The 23,235-nt window shown below is 34.5% G+C and overlaps 1 protein-coding gene across 6 annotated transcripts in view; it reads right to left on the bottom strand.

Annotated features, from left to right (window-relative positions):
* Positions 1–23,235, bottom strand: part of C3H2orf76 (chromosome 3 C2orf76 homolog) — a 113,331-nt gene that overhangs the window by 15,708 nt on the left and 74,388 nt on the right. For all 6 annotated transcript variants that reach the window (XM_051985750.1, XM_051985751.1, XM_051985749.1 and 3 more), the window contains 2 exons: positions 22,564–22,614; positions 3,521–3,558 (listed from right to left, as the gene is read on the bottom strand). In XM_051985750.1, coding sequence (XP_051841710.1) covers positions 3,521–3,558; positions 22,564–22,614 — 89 coding nt within the window. The remainder of the gene's footprint in view (positions 1–3,520; positions 3,559–22,563; positions 22,615–23,235) is intronic.

Raw genomic sequence — 23,235 nt, 5'->3', positions numbered from 1 at the left:
TAACCTGTAACTTCCCTCCCTGCTACCACTGCTGCTGAGAACCCCTGCTGACCCAACTCTTTTGAAAGTCAATACTTATTTTCCATAAAAAACATAGGAAACTAACATATCATTGGTGCTACAGTTCAAAGTATGAGTTCAATTATGAATTTACAAGGTTTTTATAATATGGATTGGAAATTTGGAAATATAGTTCATTTGTAAATTGGAAAATGCTTGTAATGAGTATTAAAGATATTACCTAATTTGGCACATACAGTTAAAACTTTACCTATCCAAAATTTAACTATCTCATAATAGTCAACCAGAATAAGGCTAAGATCCAGGGAGTAAGCTAAAAGAATCTGCCAAAATAGATTTTACATAGTCCATTCACACTTACTACTTTATTCACTGAAGAACCTCTCAGATCTTCCTCACAAGTTATTGTTATTTTATATATAATTTTAAAAACTGTTTGGCTTCCTGGTTTCTAAGCAATTATAAAGGAAGAAAAATTACTATAGTTAGGTACTCGAAAACATCAATTAGTGATAAAGAAGGGATAGAAAAGTTATAAAACATGAATTTTTAAAAATAATATAGGAAGGAAATCTCATCAAGAAACTATAAGAGAATTCCTTGTATTAATGTGCAGAAATGATCACTGATGTTCATAATCATAATCTCAAGCAGTTTAAATTATGGTATGCATACTTGAAGAACACAGGGACATATGTAATACATTTTTCAAAGATTTCTAATAAAATAGCTTACATTTAAAGTTTTGCTTAATTATCAATAAGGTTTAGGTATCCAGAATGATTAGCAAACCAAGAATTTACAGAGCAGTATTACAGAATATGAGATCAACTAGTCCAACACCTTCAATTTACAGATAAAGTAACTACAGACAAAAGTGGTTAGATGAATTGCCAAGAAGATAGAAGGGCAAAACTTGAACCCAGGTCTGTCCACATATTCTTTCCACTGAATATTTATTGTTTATATTCCAAATATAAAACAGTTTATTAGGAAAGAAAATTAGCAAATATTTATCTGTTTGTAACCATACTTTCTATGGAATACTCTGAGCAAAACTGAAGATAAAGGGCTCTAGATAATTGAATTTCTAGATTTTTGAAGGTTAATTTTTGAATAAAAGCAGTATAATAAGTAGAGAAGCATCCTTGGAGTCAGAATATCTGAATTTAATTACTGTCTCTCTGAATAAATTATGGTCTATGAATGTTGTGGAATATTATTGTTCTATAAAAAACAATTGGCAGAATGATTTCAGAAAGGCCTGGAGAGACTTACATGAACTGATATTAAGTGAAGTGAGTAGAACCAAGAAGATATTGTATATAATAATAAGATTATACAATGATCAATTCTGATTCATGTGGCTCTTTTCAACAGTGAGGTGATTCAGGTCCAATGGTTTTGTGATGGAGAGAGCCATCTACACCCCAGAGAGAAAAACTATGGGGACTGAGTGTGAATCACAATATAGTATTTTCACTTTTTTGTTGTTGTTATTTGCTTGCATTTTGTTTTCTTTCTAATTTTCTTTATGCTTTTTGATCTAATTTTTCTGGTGTGGCATGATAATTGTGGAAATATGTATAGAAGAACTGCACATTTGAAATATATTGGATTGCTTGCCATCTGAGGGAGGGGATGGGGGAAAAGAGGGAGAAAAATTTGGAACACAAGGTTTTGCAGAGGTGGATGTTGAGGACTATGTATGTATATGTTTTGAAAATAAAAAGGTTAAAGAATTCTCTTATTTCTGTTTCAGTATAAACATGTCAATCCATTCTCTTGTTTCACAGGTAAAAGTGCTCCATCCTGTGGACTTTAAGGATATTACTGCTAGATTAAAAAAAAACAAAAAAAACTAGGTTGTATTTTTGCAATTAAAAGCATAAATCGGTCAAATTATCTTCTGCTGATCAATTTTTTCTAAGCCACTATATCGCCAATTCCTTGAGAATTCTAGGAGCCAGAGAGGCAAGGTTTCATATTGTCTATGTGTATGATATCCCATTATACAAAGGTAACCCTAAGACATGCTGCTGTTTTTCTAGTAGTGCTAAAGGATATTTTCATTTATGCAAATTCTCACTGTATCATCCTTACAATAACTGGCACACACTGGTAGAGGGCTAGTTAGATTTAAGAATATGGTCTGTGACCAGAAAATAAAATGAAAAGTGCTTAGCTTACATGAGGATCAAACTCTTAACCTTTGCCTTAGTAACACATTAGACTATTTAAATACCAAGTAAGCCAACAAGTATAATATACTAGGCTTGTAAACAGACTCTGTGTGTGTGTGTGTTTAAGACTTTATAGGCAAGTAAAGAGATTGTTGTTTAGAAGAGCTCCCTGTGTGATTCAAGAGAGTCTCTTCCCAACAATCAAAGTCATTATGCTCACCATTAACATGTTCTGCATGATATTTACATTACTATAAGCACATTCCTTTTACCTAACTCTGCTCCAGTTTCTCTGATAAGGAATCACAACTGCATAGCAATTAATGAGGGGCCAGAGGGATAATAAAAGGGTTTTTGGGTTTTTTTTTTTTGGCAAATAATCTGAATGACCTAAATTTTGGAACTCTTGTCATATGGATTTGTTCTATAATACACACACACACACACACACACACACACACGTATATATAAATATGTACTCATTATATACATAAATGTGTATATGTCAGAACTATTGTTAAAATTTCTATATTATGTTATGAAAAAAGGAACAAACTAAAAAGAAAAAATATATAATAAAAACATGAAAACATATGGTCCATGGGTTTGGGGGCAACTAGATGGCAGTGGATAGAGCACCAGCTCTGGAGTCAGGAGGACCTGAGTTCAAATGTGATCTCAGATACTTAGCTCTTCTCCTAGCTATGTGACCCTGGGCAAGTCATTTAACCCCAATTGCCTTGCAAAAACAAAAATAAATCAGTCCATGGGTTCTTTCTCTGGATATGGACTGCATTTTCTATCATGAGTCCTTTGTAAATGTCTTAGATTATTGTATGACCAAGTACTAAGTCATTCATAGTTCATCATCACACAATATTACTATTACTGTGTACAAATGGTTTCCTGGTTCTGCTCATTTCACTCTGAATTAGTTAATATATCTTTCCAGGTTTTTTAAAAATCTGCCTGCATATCATTTCACTACACAACTTGTTCAACCACTGATGAGCATTCTTTCAATTTCCAATTTTTTACCAACACAAAAATACGGTTATAAATATTCTGTGAAGGAAGCCCTATTTCCCCCTTTATGATCTCAGACTTAATAGTAGTATTACTGGATCAAAAGGTATACACAGTTTCATTGCTTTGTACACAAAAATCCAAATTGCTCTCCAACTTAATGTTTTTCAAAAGAATAACTCTAAGAAAGTTAAAAAAAATAAAAGAAAATCATTCTCATATTGTTACCTAACATTTAGCATCACAAATAATAAGTCTCAAGCATACACGTATGTGTATAACAAATATACCTTTGATTTGTGTGCTTGATGAATAATCTTCATTTTATCTGAAAGAAGAATAAAGTCTTATAAATTATTGCAATAGATTTTTTTCACTTTATTTTTCATTTTATTTCTAACAATATCAGAAAACTGAGATATCTGCAAGTCTTTTCTACAGAAAGCAAACAAAATTGGTAAAGAGCAATAAAAAATGATACATTTATTATAAAATTTCATACTCTGTATAAGACAAAATAACTTTTTTCAATTGTTAGAATTCCATATCTAAAGAATTATTTTATAAAGCTCTGCTGGATCACATATTTTTATTATAAACTATACCACAACTTTCAATTCTATGTACATTTTTTTCTTTAGCATAAGAGGTAAATAAACACTATGTATTATTATTCTCTTATTCTTCAATCTTTGAAGTATAAGAGCAGCAAACAACTCCAATTTCAGTTTTAAAAGTAAGATATAAACACAAGTGATCAAAGTATCTGGTTCACCACAGAAAGAAGAAAAGCCAACTAAGTACACTGAAAAGAGATTTACTGAAAATAACCAAAAAAAACCTAGTCAAAACAATAAACAACTTTAGCAAAGTTGAAGGACACAAAATAAGTCTACAAAAATCATCAGCTTTTCTATATATAAACAAAACCCAGCAGGAAGAGCTAGAAAGAGAAATTTTATTTTAAAATACTGAAGACAGGATAAAATACTTAGGAACTTAACTACCAAGACACACAAAGGAATTATATGAGCAAAATCACAAAATACTCTTCACATAAATAAAGATCTTAACAATAAAAAAAGATCTTAAAGTCTTTTTAACGAAAAATATTTATTGGTTATATGGATAGGCTAAGCTAACATAATAAAAATTAAACTACTGCCTAATTAATATATTTATTCAGTGCCATACCAATCAAACTACCAAAGAATTATTTTGTAGAGGTAAAAAAAAAAAAAAAATTCATCTGGAGGAATAGAAGGTCAAGAATATCAAGGGAATCAATGGAAAAAAAAAAAAGGAAGGAAAGTAGCAACTACCAAATTATATTAATTATACTAAAAGTGGTAATCATCAAAATGATCTACTATTGAATAAGAAATAGAATGGTTGATCAATAGACTAGATTAGGTATACAATCTAAAAAAGTAAATGACCACAGTTATCTCATGTTTGATGAACCCAAAGATCCAAACTTTTGGGACAAGAATTCACTATTTGACAAAAACTGCTAGGAAAACAGAAAATAGTCCAGTAGAAACTCAGCAAAGGCCAAAATCTTACATTGCATATCAAGGTAAAGTCAAGGGCAGCTAGATGGTGCAGTGAATAGAGCACCAGCCCTAAAGTCAGGAGGACCCGAGTTCAAATCTCATCTCAGACACTTAACACTTCCTAGCTGTATGACCCTGGGCAAGTCACTTAACCCCAATTGCCTCAGCAAAAAAAAAAAAAAAAAAAAGATAAAGTCAAAATGGGTATGTTATTTAGCTATATAAATTAGGGGAACATAGGAAAAAAAAGGATAGAGAAGATCATAAATGTTAAATGGATAATTCTGACTTTATAAGTTAAAAACATTTGCACAAACAAAATCAATATGGGCAAAATTAGAAGGACGGTGGGAGAAACTAGAGGGAAATTTTATAACAAGTTTCTCTGATAAAGGTCTCACTTCTGAAATACATAAGAAACTAAGCTAATTTCATTAAAAAGAGCCATCCTCCAATCAGTAAATATTCAAAGGAAATGAACAGTTTTCAGAAGAAATCAAAGCTATCAATAATCATGGAAAATGACAGGAAATCTGTTTTGCATGATTTTATATGTATAATATGTATTATATTTCTTGCTTTCTCAGTAGGTGGAAGAATGCAAGCAATGAGAGAATTGGAAAAAAATTAATGTTAAAAATAAATAAAAGTATATTACTACCATATTATTTTTAAATGTGAAATTCAGATATTAGAATCACTTCTAATTTCCATATGGCTTCAGAAATACAAAAAGTACTAACTTCAATCTTGTGGAAACAGCAATACAATTTCATGCTCACCAACCTGCCTACATTTATACCTCTCCTATGTAATACAATTACACTTAAATCAAAACAACAGTCCTTTTCCTCAGAAACATAAAAAATACTATCTAAATAAAATTTAAATTAAGGAAATAGATATTAATTTCTTTTTAATTTTATTTTTAAAATTAACTCCTCTTCCCATCCTCCATTGGGAAGAAATGAGAAAACAAGAGGAAAAACAAAATTCCTGTTATAGTCATGCAAAACAAATTTCCATGCTGGCCACTTCCAAAACTATAAAATCCATTCTCTATATTAGGTCTTTCACCTCTCTAACAGGAGATGAGCAGCATATTTCAAAATTAGCCCTCTGAAATTGGGATTAGCCATTACTCTACTTAAAATTCCTTTTTTCAAAGTGTTTTTTTTCTAATTATTTTGTTGTCACTGTACAAAATGTTCTCTTGGATTGTTCACTTTACTCTGAATCAATAATATGGGTCTCACTAGGTTTCTCTGAAATCATTCTCTTCACTTCTTACAGTATAATATATTCCATCATATTTATAAAGCATAAATTGTTTAGCTATTCCCCAATTTATGGATACACCTCCTTAAGAATCTCAACCTTTGCCATCTCAAAAAAGAACTATAAATATTTTTTATACATCTTCAGAGTTTGCTTTACTTAGGATTACTTCCTCACTTTACTCACCCTTCCACCAAATCTTTTTTTCCTTTTCACTTAAGAATGAGATTTAAATGTCAATTGTTCCTCACTCGCTTCTCTTTGCACAGATGTCTACTTGTGTGCCCTGATCATGTGAAATAATTTTCCCTAACTCTCCTGTGCTTTTCAACTCTAGTGTATTCTTCTTTCCCTCTCTATTCTTCTCTTAATATCAGAATCACTCTAAGACCTTGTCTAATTAAAACACTGATATAACCTTTGATGATGCTAAAGTTCAAAAGAGACATTATATCATCTCCTGGAAGCTCTAGATTTTGGCTATAATATCCTTGGCAGTTTTTATTTGGGAGTGTATTTCAAGAGGTAACTGGTGGATTCTTTCTATTTCCACTTCACCCAATGATTCAAGAGATCAGGGCAGATTTTTTAAAAATAATTAAAAAAAAAAATTCTTCCTTCGTCTTTTCTAAGATGAACTTGGGCCAAAGCTGTGTTTTTCCTTGAAACTTTGCTTATGGATATTTTAGAATGTCTCTCCCTACCCCACCCCACCCCAAGCTGGAGGGCAGTGCCAAGATGGCTGAGAGAACACACATATCTATCTAAGCTCTCCCTTACCTTCAGACTACTTTTTTATGAAACAGTCTCAGAATTACTGCTTGACTACCAAAACCCACGAATATTGGGAATACAACACATTACCAACAGAAAATAATCTTGAAATTTGCCAGAAAAACTCTGTTTTTGCTCATGGGCAGAGACGGCTAGGCCAAGCTCAGAATTCAGGTAAGTAGACAGTGAGAGCACAGGTAATAGCTCATGCTGAGCAGATGTGAAGGGGATGGGGTGTGGTCTCCACTGGCAGAAAATTTGTGGAGAGAATTTTACCATAGTGTGAACTACTCTGCTCTGGCAGCAAATCAGTAGATTGGCAGAGAAACTATAAACACAGGTGGTGGGGAGGTATTGAGGGGGAAGAAGGGGGGTTAAAGACTATAATCCCAAAATGCTAGAGTCTAGAGTCTCTCTGGAAATGCCACAGCCACCCAGCACCAGGAGGGAATCAGCACTATCTCAGCAGCAACCACTGATCCCAGTGCAGCCATTGCTGTCCCACTGCTGCTTCACTACTATTCTGTTGTCTGTTGAGGAAGCCTGGTAACACCACACTGCCCCAAAAGCAGACTGCAGTTGGTTTTGTTGTTGATGTTTTGGTTTTTTTTTGTTTTTTTTTTTTTTTTTTTTTGGTCAAAATGAGTAAAAAGGCAAAGCAGGCTCTAATTATAGCTAGCTTCTATACTGAAAGAGAGCAGATTTCAAACCCTGAGGAGACTAAAAACAGACTGTCTCCAGATGAAGCCCCAAATGGTGATATAACCTGTAATCCATCACACAAGACTCTCATAGAAGCAATTAAAAAGGCTCTTAAAAGAGAGGTAGAAGAAAAATGAGGAAAAGAAAGGGAAGCTTTGCAAGAGGATCTGGATGAGTCACCCCACTCATTAAAAGATAGAGTAGATAAAGAAATCAACTCCTTGAAAAACAGAATTAGTGCATTGGAAAAAGAAAACAGCTCTCTAAAAAATAAAATTGGCGAAATGGAAAAAAATTCCATAGAACAAAACAACTCATTTAAAAACTCAATTGGATAATTAGAAAAAGAAATTTAAAAAGTAAATGAAGAAAATAATTAATTAAAAATCAGAATCGAACAAATAGAAATGAATGACTTGAGGAGACACCAAGAATCTGTCAAGCAAAACCAAAAAAATGAAAAAATAAAAAAAATGTTAAATACCTACGTGGGAAAACAACAGACCTAGAAAATAGATCTAGGAGAGATAATCTGAGAATTACTGGACTTCCTGAAAATCATGATGAAAAAAAGAGCCTAGACACTATTTTTCAGGAAATCATCAAAGAGAACTGCCCAGATGTTATAGAAACAGAAGGTAAAATAGAAACTGAAATAATTCAACGATCACTTATTGAAAGAGATCCCAAAATCAAAACTCCAAGAAATATTGTGGCTAAATTCCAAAATTAACAGACCAAGGAAAAATACTACATGCAGTTAGAAAAAAACAATTCAAATACAAAGGAGCCACAATAAGGATTAGTCAGCATCTAGCAGCGTCCACATTAAAGGATCAAAGGGCTTGGAATCTGATATTCCGAAAGACTAAGGAACCTGGTATGCAACCAAGAATAACTTACTCAGCCAAAATTAGCATTTTCTTCCAGGGAAGAAGGACATTCAATGAAATAGTGAATTCCATCTATTTCTGACGAAAAAACCGGAACTAAACAAAAAAGTTTGACCTCCAAATGTAGAACTCAAGAGAAGTATAAAAGGGTAAAAAGAAATTTTGGGAATGATATTTCTGTTATGAGTATACATAAAGAATATATGTATAATTTGGTTTTACTGTTATAATATAAAAAAGAACTAGAGGTGGAAAGGAAATTGTACCAGAAAAAGGGAAAAGTGGAGGTACTACATCTCATGAAGAGGCAAAGGAAACCTATTATATCTGAGGGAAAGAAAGGAGGGGGATGAACATATGTGAATCTTACTCTCATCAGAATTGGCTCAAAGAGAAAAATATTAGACATATTCAATTTACAAAAAAAACTTCTCCTACCTCATTGAAAAGTGGGAGGGGAAAAGTAAAAAGCAAAGGAGTAAGCTAAATAGAAGGAAATACAGAAATTGTAGGGAAAGGTTTGAGAAAAGGGGAGAGACTCTAAGGGGGAGGAGGGATCCTAAAGAGGGAGGGCTGCATGAGACAATTGGTGCTCGAAAGTAGAATATCTCTCTCTCTCTCTCTCTCTCTCTCCTCCTCCTCCTCTCCTCCTCCTCCTCCTCCTCCTCCTCCTCCCCTCCCCCCTTCCCTTCTCTTCCCCTCCTTTCTTTCTCTCTCTGTCTCATTATCTCTTTCTCTCTCCCTCCCTCCCTTTCTTTCATAATTTAAAACTTGAATAGAAAAAAAAAAAATTTTTTTTTTTTAAAGAACAGGGAAAAAACCATTGCCATGTGCATAGCAGAACATGAGAGGATTCAAAATATTTGACAATAAATTTCCATTTCAAGAAAGCCTATATAATAAATACTACACATTGAGTTCAGAACTATCCAACTTTTCTTTGCTTTCTTGTAGATTTTCTTTTATTCTCTGCTGTGCACTTTTTACCCTATTTTTTTCCCCCTTTCTTCCCTTACTTTACCCAAGGCTACAATTAAGCATGAATACACACACACACACACGCACACACACATATATATGTCTACATACATATATGTAGATATCTGTGATCATACACACATTCAAAAATATTTACATAAGGCCGTACTTCACTTGTTTGTCCTCTTGTTTCTCTGAAGGTAGAGAACATCAAGAACATCATCCTTCAGAAGTCCAAATTTTTCCACATTTTTCTAAATCCACCAACTAATCATTTCCTATACATTAGTAATATTCCAACCTAATACATTATACTATCTAATTAATTTAAATGCTCTAAAACAATATTGATTAATATGGCTGACATATGGTTTCCCTATTTTTCCCTTTTGACTAAATCCATTTTAGCTTTAATTTTGTCTGAGATCAACAATTACTACCTTTTCTTTTCCTAATAAATTCTACTTCTGATTATGTTTTTTCCCTAATCCTGCTGACTCCTCTACTTTACTTCTACCCACTACTTGCCTTGTTATTATTTAACCTATCCTACCCTCTTCCAAGGATCCCTCCTTTATCCTCCACCCCATTTTTTCCCTCCATCTTTATTAATCTATACACCTTATCCTATTCCCACTAATTTACACACCTTTCTATATTCCCCTTATGCTATTCCCTCCCCTTATTTCTTTATAAAATCTAGAAGACTTTTATATGCACATGTGCACACACATACATACATACTGTTCCCTCTTTAACCCATTCCTAATTGTGAGTAGTATTCTAGAACTTCCAGCCTTCCTTCCCCCGTGTCAGTTCTTCCTCTCATAACCTCATTAATATAACATAATTAGTGTTTTTACCTTTTCCTACGTTTTTGCTTTTTAGAATATCATTCTCAGCTCTACCTATTTCCCTAGAACTAACCAATTATTATTGAATCTATCAAAAAAGTAGACATATGTACAAAGATACATATGGTTTAAATTTCCACATATAAAACACATTGTCCTTTTTGAGTCCTTTGAAATTAGTTTTTGATGTTTATCTTTTATTTCTTTTGGATCTTATATATCAAATTTTCTATTAAGTTCAGGTCTTTTTGCGACAAAATTCTGAAAGTCTGGCAATTCATTGAATATCCTTTTTTTTTTTTTTTTTTTTTTTCCCCATTCAGGACTATGCTTAACTTTGCTAGTTCTTTTGCTCTTTGATAGTCTTCTAAAACTTGTGGTATTTTAATGCAATTGCTACTAAGCCTTATATGATTCTAATTGCAACTCCACCATACTTGAATTGTTTTTCCTAGTTTATCTTAACATTTTCTCCTTGATCTGGGGATTTTGGAATTTAGTTATGATGCTCCTACAGGTTTTTCTCATAGGATCTCTTTCAGGTGGTGATCAGAGTGTTTTGTTTTTTTTTTTTTGTTTTTTTTTTTTTAATTTCTACATTCCCTTCTTGTTCTAACACTTCAGGACAACTTTCTTTTATTTTTATTTTTTTGCTGAGGCAATTGGGGTTAAGTGACTTGCCCAGGGTCACATGGCTAGAAAGTATGAAGTGTCTGAGATCAGATCTGAACTTAAAAGATAGAGTGGATAAAGAAATCAACTCCCTGAAAAACAGAATTAGTGAATTGGAAAAAGAAAACAGCTCTCTAAAAAAGAAAATTGGCTTTGACTTCAGGGCTGGTGCTCTATCTACTGTGCCATCTAGCTGCCCCGACAATTTCTTTATTATTTTCTTGTATTATTGCCACAAGATTTTTTTTTTTTTGTAGTTTTCTGGCAGTTCAATTATTCTCTTTTTGATCTGTTCACCAGATCAGTAGTTTTTCTTATAATTGACTCACATTCTCTTCTTTTTTCATTCTTTATATGTATATTATCATTTCTTGGTCTCATAACTTTACTAAATTCCACTTTCCCAATTCTAGTTTTCAAGGAGTCATTTTCTTCCTTAAGATTTTGGATTTTCTTTTCTACTTGTTTTTCTTGGATTGTTCTTCACACACACACACACACACACACACACACACACACACACACACACAAACTTTTTCCTCAATCATTCTCATTTGATTTTTAAAGTGTTTTTTGAAACACTTTTTAAACATTTTTGTTTAATTTTAATTTAATAAAAATTTGAACATTTTTAATGTTCATTTTTCTATAAATCCCCCCCCCCGAGTTAAGTGACTTGCCCAGGGTCACACAGCTAAGAAGTATTAAGTATCTGAGACCAGATTTTGAACTCAGGTCCTCCTGACTTCAGGGCTGGTGCTCTATCCACTGCACCAACTAGCTGCTCCTATGAATTCTTTTAAGGCAGGAAACCATTTAACATAATCCTTGGAATAGGAGAGGCTTTTTTTTACCCCCCTGTAGTACATTGTTGATGTAATCACCTCTAGTCCTGCGGTGTGGTACCTCTGGCCTTAGGCCCTCCTTCAGTTCTCCCCTTTGACTTAGGGACCTGAAATTGAACTCTGCCATCCTGTAAGTATCCAAAGCCACCCATGTCCCTGTCCCACTACCTATGCCCTAAGTGAATGCTGGCTCTTTCTCACGCAGGGCTGCATCTCAGTAACACAACTGGGCTTGGTATTCATTATCAGCAGAGGTTTCCTCCCAGGGATTTAATTACTATCACTAAGTGATTCTCAAATCTGCCTATTTAGCCCTATCCTCTCTGCTGACCTCCAATCTTGCATCTCCATTTGACTCTCAGATATCTTGAATTATTTCCAAAACAAAACTCATTATTTTCCTTTGTTCCTTTTGCAAAAGGATGGTTTGCAAAACCATCCTTCCAATACTTGGGCTCACAACCTAAGTGCTAGTCTTGATTTCTTAATATTTCTCACGCTCCAAATTCAATCTGTTGCCAAGGTCTGTTTGCAATATGTCTTGAATATACTTCCTTCTTTCCTCTGATGCCACTCCCATTCTAATGCAGACCCTCATCACTTCACACCTGAACTATTGCCATAGTGTACTGGTGGATCTGCCTGCCTCCTTTCTCTGTTCCAATCAATCCTTCATTCAGCCTCATTTAGCCACCAAAGTGATTTTCCTAAAGTGTTGAAGGGCTGCCAATACTTTCACCTGTTCCTATCCAATGGAAAACTAATACATCAGTGTGGATAGAACAGTGGCCCTTAGGTAGCGATAAAATTCAGGCCTTATTAGATATAGTACAGGAGCAGCTTGAACAAGGGCATTTACAACCTTCTCTAAGTCCTTGGAATCCCCCAGTGTTCGATGTAAAAAAGAAATTGGGAAAATGGAGGATGCTCACTGATTTAAGAAAAGTGAATGAACAGATGGAAACTATGGGAACTCTTCAGCCTGGACTTCCATCTCCTACTCAATTGCCTAGAGAGTGGCCTCTTTGGGTCATTGATATTAAGGATTGTTTCTATTCTATCCCTCTGGATAAGGAGGATATGAAAAGATTTGTCTTTTCAGTGCCCAGCGTTAACTTAGCTGAGCCTTATAAAAGATATGAATGAAAAACAGGGAATGAAAAACAACCCCACTATGTGTCAAATGTATGTTGCTGCTGCCCTTACTCCAATAAGAAAAGCATTTCCAAAAGTTATGCTATTACATTATATGGATGATATATTGGGATGTGCACCTGAGGAACAAATGCTAGAAGCATGTCTACAAAAGACCATAGAAATACTAAGATACTACAAATTATACATAGCTGAAGAGAAAATTCAAAGACATGATCCTTTTCAATATTTAGGATATGAAGTATACCCTAAGGTGCTTACAGTACAAAAACTATCCTTAAGAACAGAGAAGCTAAACACCTTAAATGATTTTCAGAAATTGATAGGAGATATCCAATGGATACGACCAGTGTAACCTATCAGTTACAACCATTATATGATATTTTAAGGGGAGACAGTGCTTTAAATTCACCACGCCAGCTTACAAAAGAAGCTCAAGAGGCTTTGAGAGAAGTTGAATTGGCTTTATCCAATGTGGTTGAAAAAGTCACTCAAAAACCCTTGGAAATATCAGTTTTTGCCATACAAGAGGCACCCACAGCAGTCCTTCATCAAGGAGACAGTGTGATAGAGTGGGTGAACCTCCTGGCACAACCAGAACAAAGCCTTACGCCTTACCCAGTGCTTGTGGCTAGAATTTTATTAAAGGCCATTAAGCAGCAGTACAATTATCTGGGACAAGATCTGATAAGATATACACTTTTACACCAATACACAAATTAATGTGTGCTGTGAGACCATCCCAGAATGGCAAATTTTATTAGCCATGGCTCCAAATTTTACACATGGGTCTCCATTAAAGATAACCAGACTTTTACATAATTGGCGATGGATTCTTGAAGAAAAAGTTTCTAAAGTTCCTCTTAAAGGACCAACTATCTTTACAGATGCGTCCAAACACAATATTTGTGTATACTCTCATGACTTAACTATAAAGAGAGTAGTCAGAACTCCTTTTCAGTCCACTCAGCAGAACGAATTATATGCGATCATGCTAGCTCTCACTTATTACCCAGGAGACATAAATATAATCTCTGATTCAGTCTATTCAGTAGGTGTGGTACAAAGAATTGCCACAGCCCAAATAAAATTTGCAGCTTCTAATATATATCAACTCTTTAAGCAACTTCAGGAGCAAGTGAGAAAACATCCAGGTAAGATTCATATCTTGCATGTCCACTCATATAGTGGACTCCCAGGCCCTATTTTTGATGGGAATTCAAAGGCAGATAGCCTTTTAACTATGTTAGCCAGTATGCCTTTATTTCAAGAGGCCCAGGAATCCCATTCTAAATACCATCAGGCTGCTCGAGCTTTGCATTTACAATTTGGGATTACAAAAGAGGAAGCTAGGAGCATAGTAAAAAGCTGTACAGTTTGCCTTCCTTTCCATGCTCCTACACTGCCTCCAGGGAAGAACCCTCACGGCTTGAGACCCAATGAAATCTGGCAAAAGGATGTGACCCATTATAAATCTTTCGGTCGTCTGTCTTTTATCCATGTTGTGGTAGACACCTTTTCAGGATTCACTTTTGCCATACCAGCAGCAAAAGAGAGCCCGAGTGGTCACTGAATTCCTCACGCAAACATTTGCCATTATGGGTGTGCCACAAGCAATAAAAACAGACAATGGTCCTGCATACACCTCCAAACATTTTGCACACTTTTGTGCACAGTATAAGATTTTACACACCGCTGGCATACCCTTTAATCCTCAAGGACAGGCAATAGTAGAAAGGAGAAACAGAGACAGTAAGACGCTGCTCCAAAAACAAAAGAAAGGGGGAGCCACAGGTAACCCTAGAGAACTACTAAATCTAGCACTTTATACTATTAACTTCTTGATTTTTGACAAATATGCACTGGCTCCAACAGACAGGTTTTATAACCCACCGGAAGGAAAGTGTCCAGTGCGAGCAGCTCCACTATCTTTAGATAATCGCCAGGTGATGTGGAGAGACCCAGAAAGTGGTGAATGGAAGGGACCAGATAGGCTAACTGCTTGGGGGAAAGGGTTTGCTTGTATCTCTACAGGTAGAGAAGGAATCAGATGGGTGCCAATCAGCCATATTCACCTTGTCCATCGCAGAGAGAAGGAGCAGACCCTTGAAATGAAGGAGAAGACCCAAGAAACCTCGGGTGGTTCTGTTGTTGATTATGCTCACCATCGAAAGAGTGTGGCAGTTATGGCGTTTGACTCCATAGAAAATCATTGGACTTCAAAACCCTCAGAAATCATTGGATTCTCTGAGACATTAGATTGTTGTAGGACTTTAAATCCCTCAGGATTTAAATTGGATTCTTTGAGACATAAGACTTGAAAGCCCTCAGGAATCATTGGATTTTCTGAGAAATGATAAGACTGTTACAGGACTTCAAAATCTGCTGGAATCATTGGATTCCCTAAGACATAAAAAGACTTTTGCTGGACTTCAAAAACTTGGGGGGATCATTGGATTTCCTGATATGTGAAACAATGGACAATAGACTGGTTTTGGACTATCTCTTGGCTGCCATAGAGGTGTATGTGTGACTGCTGTTTACATACTCTCCTTCTAGGACTTCTGGCAATCTTTTACAACACAATGTTGATTTATACTGTTTGTTATACCGTTACTTGGGTGTATAATTCATGTTTGTTACACCACATCAAGCCTGCACTGACTGTGGGGAGAGTCATCACTAATAGCCTCTGCGTTGTTGCTATGTGCTTGTGTAATACCTCCCATGCTGATGGGTTTGTGCATAGTAAGACCCTTCAGCCCAGAAACCTGCTAGCAACCCCCACTTCCCTTCCTGAGATGTCAGGGAGGGTGTGATTATCTCTTTTTAGTGCTTTCACCTCCCTTCCTGAGAAGTCAGCAGGGTTGTGATCACCTCCTTTTCGATGCTTTCACCTCCTTTCCTGAGAAGTTAGGGAGGGTGTGATCATCACCCCTTGGGAGCTCTGACCTACCTGAGGAGTGAGGGATGGCATGATCACCTGTGTTCTAAAACAAAAGAAAGTGGGAGATGTAATGGGCTGAGGCTTGAGTTGATGCACCGAGGTCCCAAGCACATGAGGCTAAATAGTAATTGGACCATACTCTATTAATATATATGCTTGGAGAAAGAATGGCCCCCGCCCACTCTTTGTGCAAGTTCTGATGTGTTGTATAGGAAATGATGATTTTGGTGGGTGGAGGCAGGGGAGTGGAAAAGGAAGGGGAAGGAGAGACTTTTTGCATTGTCATTGTGATGGTTTGCTCAGCTCAGATCTCTGTTAGCTGGCTTCCTGTGGCAGCTGCCCATATTGCTATCGCAATCCTTATTCATCTCTTCACTTCAATAAAGATTAAAGATTCTTCCCTTAACCTGAATTCCTGACTCCGGCTGATTTTAAATACGCGGTCATTACAATAAAGCACATGTCCAACTATGTTAGCCCCTACTCAATAGACTCTAGTTGTTCCCAATTACCTCTGGAATTAAAGACAAAATTTTTGCTTGGCATTCAAAGTCTTTCATAACCTACTCTACCCTCACAAGACAGAATAGTCAATTATAGCAATCTAGTGTTTGACAAACCCAAAGCCCCTAACTTCTGGGAAAAGAATTCATTATTTGATAAAAACTGCTGGGATAATTGGAAATTAGTATGGCAGAAATTAGGCATGGACCCACACTTAACACCATATACCAAGATAAGATCAAAATGGGTCCATGACCTAGGCATAAAGAACGAGATTATAAATAAATTAGAGGAAGATAGAATAGTTTATCTCTCAGACTTGTGGAGGAGAAAGAAATTTGTGACCAAAGATGAACTAGAGACCATTACTGATCACAAAATAGAAAATTTCGATTACATCAAATTAAAAAGCCTTTGTACAAATAAAACTAATGCAAACAAGATTAGAAGGGAAGCAACAAACTGGGAAAACATTTTCACAGTTAAAGGTTCTGATAAAGGCCTCATTTCCAAAATATATAGAGAACTGACTCAAATTTATAAGAAATCAAGCCATTCTCCAATTGATAAATGGTCAAAGGATATGAACAGACAATTTTCAGATGATGAAATTGAAACTATTTCCACTCATATGAAAGAGTGTTCCAAATCATTATTGATCAGAGAAATGCAAATTAAGACAACTCTGAGATACCACTACACACCTGTCAGATTGGCTAAGATGACAGGAAAAAATAATGATGAATGTTGGAGGGGATGCGGGAAAACTGGGACACTATTGCATTGTTGGTGGAGTTGTGAACGAATCCAACCATTCTGGAGAGCAATCTGGAATTATGCCCAAAAAATTATCAAATTGTGCATACCCTTTGATCCAGCAGTGTTTCTATTGGGCTTATATCCCAAAGAAATACTAAAGAAGGGAAAAGGACCTGTATGTGCCAAAATGTTTGTAGCAGCCCTGTTTGTAGTGGCTAGAAACTGGAAAATGAATGGATGCCCATCAATTGGAGAATGGCTGGGTAAATTGTGGTATATGAATGCTATGGAATATTATTGTTCTGTAAGAAATGACCAGCAGGATGAATATAGAGAGGACTGGCGAGACTTACATGAACTGATGCTAAGTGAAATGAGCAGAACCAGGAGATCATTATACACTTCGACAACGATATTGTATGAGGACATATTTTGATGGAAGTGGATTTCTTTGGCAAAGAGACCTGAGTTTCAAAGCAGCTACACCCAAAGAAAGAACACTGGGAAACGAATGTGAACTATCTGCATTTTTGTTTTTCTTCCCGGGTTATTTATACCTTCTGAATCCAATTCTCCCTATGCAATAAGAGAACTGTTCGGTTCTGCAAACATATATTGTATCTAGGATATACTGCAACATATCCAACATATAAAGGACTGCTTGCCATCTAGGGGAGGGGGTGGAGGGAGGGAGGGAAAAAAAAATCGGAACAGAAACGAGTGTCAATATAAAGTAATTATTAAATAAAAAATTTAAAAAAAAAAAAAAAACCTACTCTACCCATGTTTCCAGTCTTGTTATATGTTACCCTCTGCCACATCCTCTTCAATCCAATGACATCAGTCACTAGCTTTTGGTTACAAACATTTTCTCTAGCTGTTTCCCATGCCTATAATGATCTCCCTCATCCCTGCCTCCTGGCTTCCTTTAATCTAAAATCCCATCTTCCAAAGGAAGCCTTTCCTAAACCCTCTTGAGTCCACTGCTTATTTGTTTGCATGCTATAACCTTCATTAGACTGTGAGCTCCTTAAAGGGAAGAACTGTCTTTTGCCTTTTTTTGTATTTCCAGCACTTCACACAGTGCCCAGTACATGACAGGTACTTGATAAATGATGATTCTTTGAGAATGAAAGATAAACAACTGATTGATATATAGTGTACTGTAGAAAAGATGAAATAGGAAAAATTGGAAAATCACTTTTTTTTCCCTTTTTAATCTGATTTTTCTTGTGCAGCAAGATAATTGTATAAATAATTATTGGAGTTAATATATATTTTTACTATGTTTAACATATATTGGTTTACTTGCCATCTAGGGGAAGGGCTAGAGAGGAAAAATTGGAACACAAGGTTTTTCAAGGACCAATAATGAAAAATCATCCCTGCATAAGTTTTTTTGTTTTTTTTTTGTTTTTTTTTTATTTCTTTCTTTTTTTTTTTTAATTTTTATTTTATTTAATAATAACTTTGTATTGACAGAATCCATGCCAGGGTAATTTTTTACAACATTATCCCTTGCACTCGCTTATGTTTTGTTTTTTCCCCTCCCTCCCACCACCCTCCCCCCCCCCCCAAGATGGCAAGCAGTCCTATATATGTTAAATATATTCCTGCATAAGTTTTGAAAATAAAAAAATTAAATTAAAAAAAGAAGAAGAAAATCACTGCACAAAGTGTTTGGAGAATGAACTGGAGTAGACAAGAGATTGGATATAGTGAAGCCAAATAGAAAGCCATCACTATAGTCCTGATGAGAGGTGATGAGAGCCTAAACAAATATACTAGTCATGTGAGTGGAATAAGAGAAAAGTTTTTTTGTAAAAGGACCAAGAAGATTTGTCAATTGAATGAATATATGCAGTGAGAGAAGTTAAATCCAGAGAGGATAGAGTATACAAGAAGACAGAATAATCAGCAGAGCTGGAGGGGCAGAGAGAACAGTGCAGGCATCCCTGAGCCTGAAGTCACAAAGACATGTTCAAATCCAGTCTCAGATACTAATTACCCATATAACCTTAGGCAGGTTATTTAACCTCTCTCTGCCTCAGTTTCTTCAACTGTAAAATGGGAATTATAACAACACCTAACTCAAATGATTGTTGGGAGGATCTAAGGAGATAATATTTATAAAGCAATTCCCACAATGCCAGCATAGAATGGGCCCTATACTTATTCCCTTCCTTTGACCACCAATGCTTCAGAGAAGTTGAGAAGAACGTAGATGGAAATAGAGCTAATTATCTTAGTAATTAATAAATTAATGGTGACTTGCGAAAGAACAGTTTTTGCTCTCTCAAGTGAAGAAGCTTGGAGTCAGATTGTAAGATGCTAGTTGAGAAGTAAATGAGAGAAGAAATGAGGGCATTATTAAAGCTTCCTGGACAGCCATTTCCTCATCTGTGAGGAAACTAAACTAAATGACCACTGATGTCCCTTCTAGTTCTACATCTATGGCCCTATTATCTTAAATGTTAATAGTTTTTCCTAGAAGTTGGATTGTGAAGAGCAGAAAACATAAAATGACAGATTGTAGGTCAAGTGAAGATTTTAAGGATGAGGGAAACCTGAGCATATCTGTTACAGAAGACAGGGAACTAGCAGATAAAGTTTAAAAATGAGAGAAGAATATCTCTGGGGGCAATAAATATGTGAAGGTCAATAATACAGTACAAAAGGACTGTATGTATGTACATTTGTTACATGTGTACATTTATGTATAGCTGTATGTGTATAACCAGACTTCTTAGTAATGACCACCATATATTTTTTATTTTTCTGAACCATATATGTTTGTTATGAGAGTTTCTCTATTCAGGGAGAAGGGTTGAGGTAGCATCTTAGTAAGTAGCGACAGATAAACACACAAAAAAAGGATCCTCAATAACACATATTTCAATACACAGAAAACAAGAAAAAAAATGCAAAAGGGGGTAGACACAAACAAATAAGGCAGTTTTGTTACTCTCTTATTAAATTATTAAATTTAATATATGTATTTCTACAAGTTACAGAATGGCAATTCAATTTTTTTTATACACGTCTCTTTCTTTTTCTTTTTTAAAACACTGAAATGCTTGTTTACTAATGATTAATTTAATAGTAAAAAAAAGAAAAGAAAAGAAAAGAAAATTTTAAAATAAAAGATGTAAAACCAGAACCAGAAATAAAGAGGCAAAAAAAAAGCCAGAAATGTAACAGTTGCAAGAGAAGATATCAAGAAGGAAGGAGGGGAGTCAACAGTACCCAATACTACCAAGATGTCACAAAGGATAAAGATGAAGGGAAAACCACTGAATTTATCAATAAAATGGTCACTAGTGACCTTGGAAAGAGCTGTTCATGAAAACCATGATAAAATGAAATTTAAAATAAATAACCGGGGCTTGTTTTTGCCTACAACTTTCTTTCTCAGTATAGGAAACTTCCCCAATCAATGGAGATCAGCAACTCTTCTATGACTTATAATTGTGAAGGTGCCTGGAGCACTGAAATATAAAATGAAATGTCAGTTTGTCAAAAAAGGAGTAAATATTTATGATCATTTATTACTTTTAATCATCCATTCTGCTTCAAGAGAACAGATTAAAAACTAATGAGTTTATTGTTTCCCCTATTTGTGGTATCTTAGAAACTGGTAATTATTCTCTAATAAGGGGAATTCAAAAGCTGTTTGGAATGTAATCCCCTTAATTTATTAATCTCAAAATTTTGACTTGAAAACACCTATCTGTTCTACAGATTTTGCTAGTGTTTCTTTAAATAGTAGTAATAATTGTTTTGGTGTGCCCTAGTATATTTTGTAACTACATTAAAAACCTCTGATCACAAAAACTCACCAGATATTTTTAACCAATAGAATCTTATATGAGAAGCGAAAGGGAGTAAGAAGAAATAGTTAATTATAAAAAAAAAAAATAACTAAAAGATCATTGCAACACTGTTCCCAACTCATTGCAACATAATTTGTTTTTCCTTCCTTCTTTTCTTTTGTTATTACTTTTAAGGGCATTTTTATAATGATTAACAAAATACAGTCTTTATGTGTGTTTTTGCCTCCTTGGAAAACTAACTTCTTAGCAAAAATCTAAATTTATTAAATATCTTGATGTCTAATATAATACTCTTCTTTGATTTGATAATAATATATCAGAAAGTTGAGAGTTGGGGATTTCTTCCTGAGCAAAAAGCAACAGATTTTAGATGTGTATTCATCTGGTTTGAGTGTTTTCAACATTCTATCACAATGCTACATTTCATCACCAGCAAGTAAGTATAGAGGTACCAATCTGCCAGTTTTTTTTTTAAGTGTAAAACAATGGAGAAAAGAATGTGAGTAAAGTAAAATAATAGTAAGTATATACTAGTTCCCACCGTGATATTTAGCACAATGGACATTTAAATGCATCTCTTTATCCAAAATTTATCAAAATTAAGTATATGATATTTCTGAACTTTAAAGAATAGAAGGAAAAACTGTATAATTTGACAATAATAATTTGAAAATGTCTTTCCAATCGATTCAGGTTTAATATTGTATCTCAGATGATTTTATTTTGAAAGCCACATTTAAAAAATCTCATATTTACCTTAACCATGCTTTTCACTTCATTCTTTGATTTAATATTTATTATGTAAATTCTTTAAGAACACAAATCTAAGGATTTTCCACTCACTGCCTTCACCTCTTGCTTCACTACCCCTTGTGACCTCACAATTAGTCTCTAGATATTAAAATGCATAAGCACGGAGAGAACTGTGATTTCAAAGTATTTGGGGTCATAAGTTGCTCTACACCAAACGGGAACAAAGTTAAAAGCCACTCAAAAATGATTTAAAGTAATAAAAAATTAATATTCTCAAATGGCTCAACCAAATAAGAGAAATATTTGTTATATGCATCATAATCTTCAAGTGAATACTCATATTTTATGAACTGTAGCACTCCATAACTTGATAAATCTTTCCTATTGATATTAGTTTACACCTGAAGCTGAAATCTAATTCCTTTCCCTACTTTTAATCATCAATTTATTATATCGAGTCCAACAATAAATATCTTTAATTTTATTAAAAATTTCAAAACTATTAGGCAAACTCTTTTCCTTTTCTAATAATTTTATAAAGAAGCTTTCCCCCATATGTAATATTTTTAAAGAATTCTATTCAGAAATACCTGAAAATTTAGTATTCTAAATTATAATCTTTTAGCATTTTAATTAAGATATATGTATATTATATAAGAAGTATAGATATATACAAATATATAGATATGATTCTGCTTTATAAATATTAACTTGATATCTGTACACTACACACCTGAATTCAATTTAACTTAAAATACAATTTGACATTTTTATTTTATTATTTTATTGATTTTAATTTGCATTTTTAAGAATTAAGAAAATTTACATACCATATTTATAATGCTTGAATGGGGGTGGGAGGCCTGTCCTTAAAGGAACATCTACAAAAGAAAAAGGTTAAAGGAAAATTTTTTTTACAAATACATTATCAGTGATTGAAAAACTTTTCAACAAGCAAAATCAATACAGCTAAAATAAAAAAGGCAAACGATGAAGAAAACATTTTTGCATTAAATATGTCTAATGAGGTTCTGATATCTAAGAAATACATATAGAGATATATAATTAATACAAATGTATTAAGAGTAACATCTATTTCTTAATGAATGAATGGCTAAATTTATAAATACATCATTTTCAAAGAATTGCAAAATATTAAGAATCATATTAAAAACTGTTCCAAATCACCAATAGTAAGAAAAATGCAAGTCAAAACTAACTCTGAAGTTTCACCTCACATCTAGCAAACATGACAGAAGACAGAAATTGTCACTATCAGAGGAGTTATTAAAAAACATTTAGTAGAGTTCAATTGCAGTGGAAGCAATTTCCTATCCCACCTCCTATCCCCCAAACCCCATGTAGAATAGACTTGTTTTTCCTTAAAAGGCAACGAAACCATCCTCAATGGTTTAGGGGCCTGAAAGCTCAGGCCACTGACGTCATTCACTGATAACAAAATAGCCACAGGAGCTCTGGGGGCTCTTTAATACTTAGCAGAT

Source organism: Antechinus flavipes, chromosome 3 (assembly GCF_016432865.1).
Source record: "Antechinus flavipes isolate AdamAnt ecotype Samford, QLD, Australia chromosome 3, AdamAnt_v2, whole genome shotgun sequence".
Lineage (NCBI taxonomy): Eukaryota > Metazoa > Chordata > Mammalia > Dasyuromorphia > Dasyuridae > Antechinus > Antechinus flavipes.
This window is presented reverse-complemented; position numbering and strand designations above follow the sequence as displayed.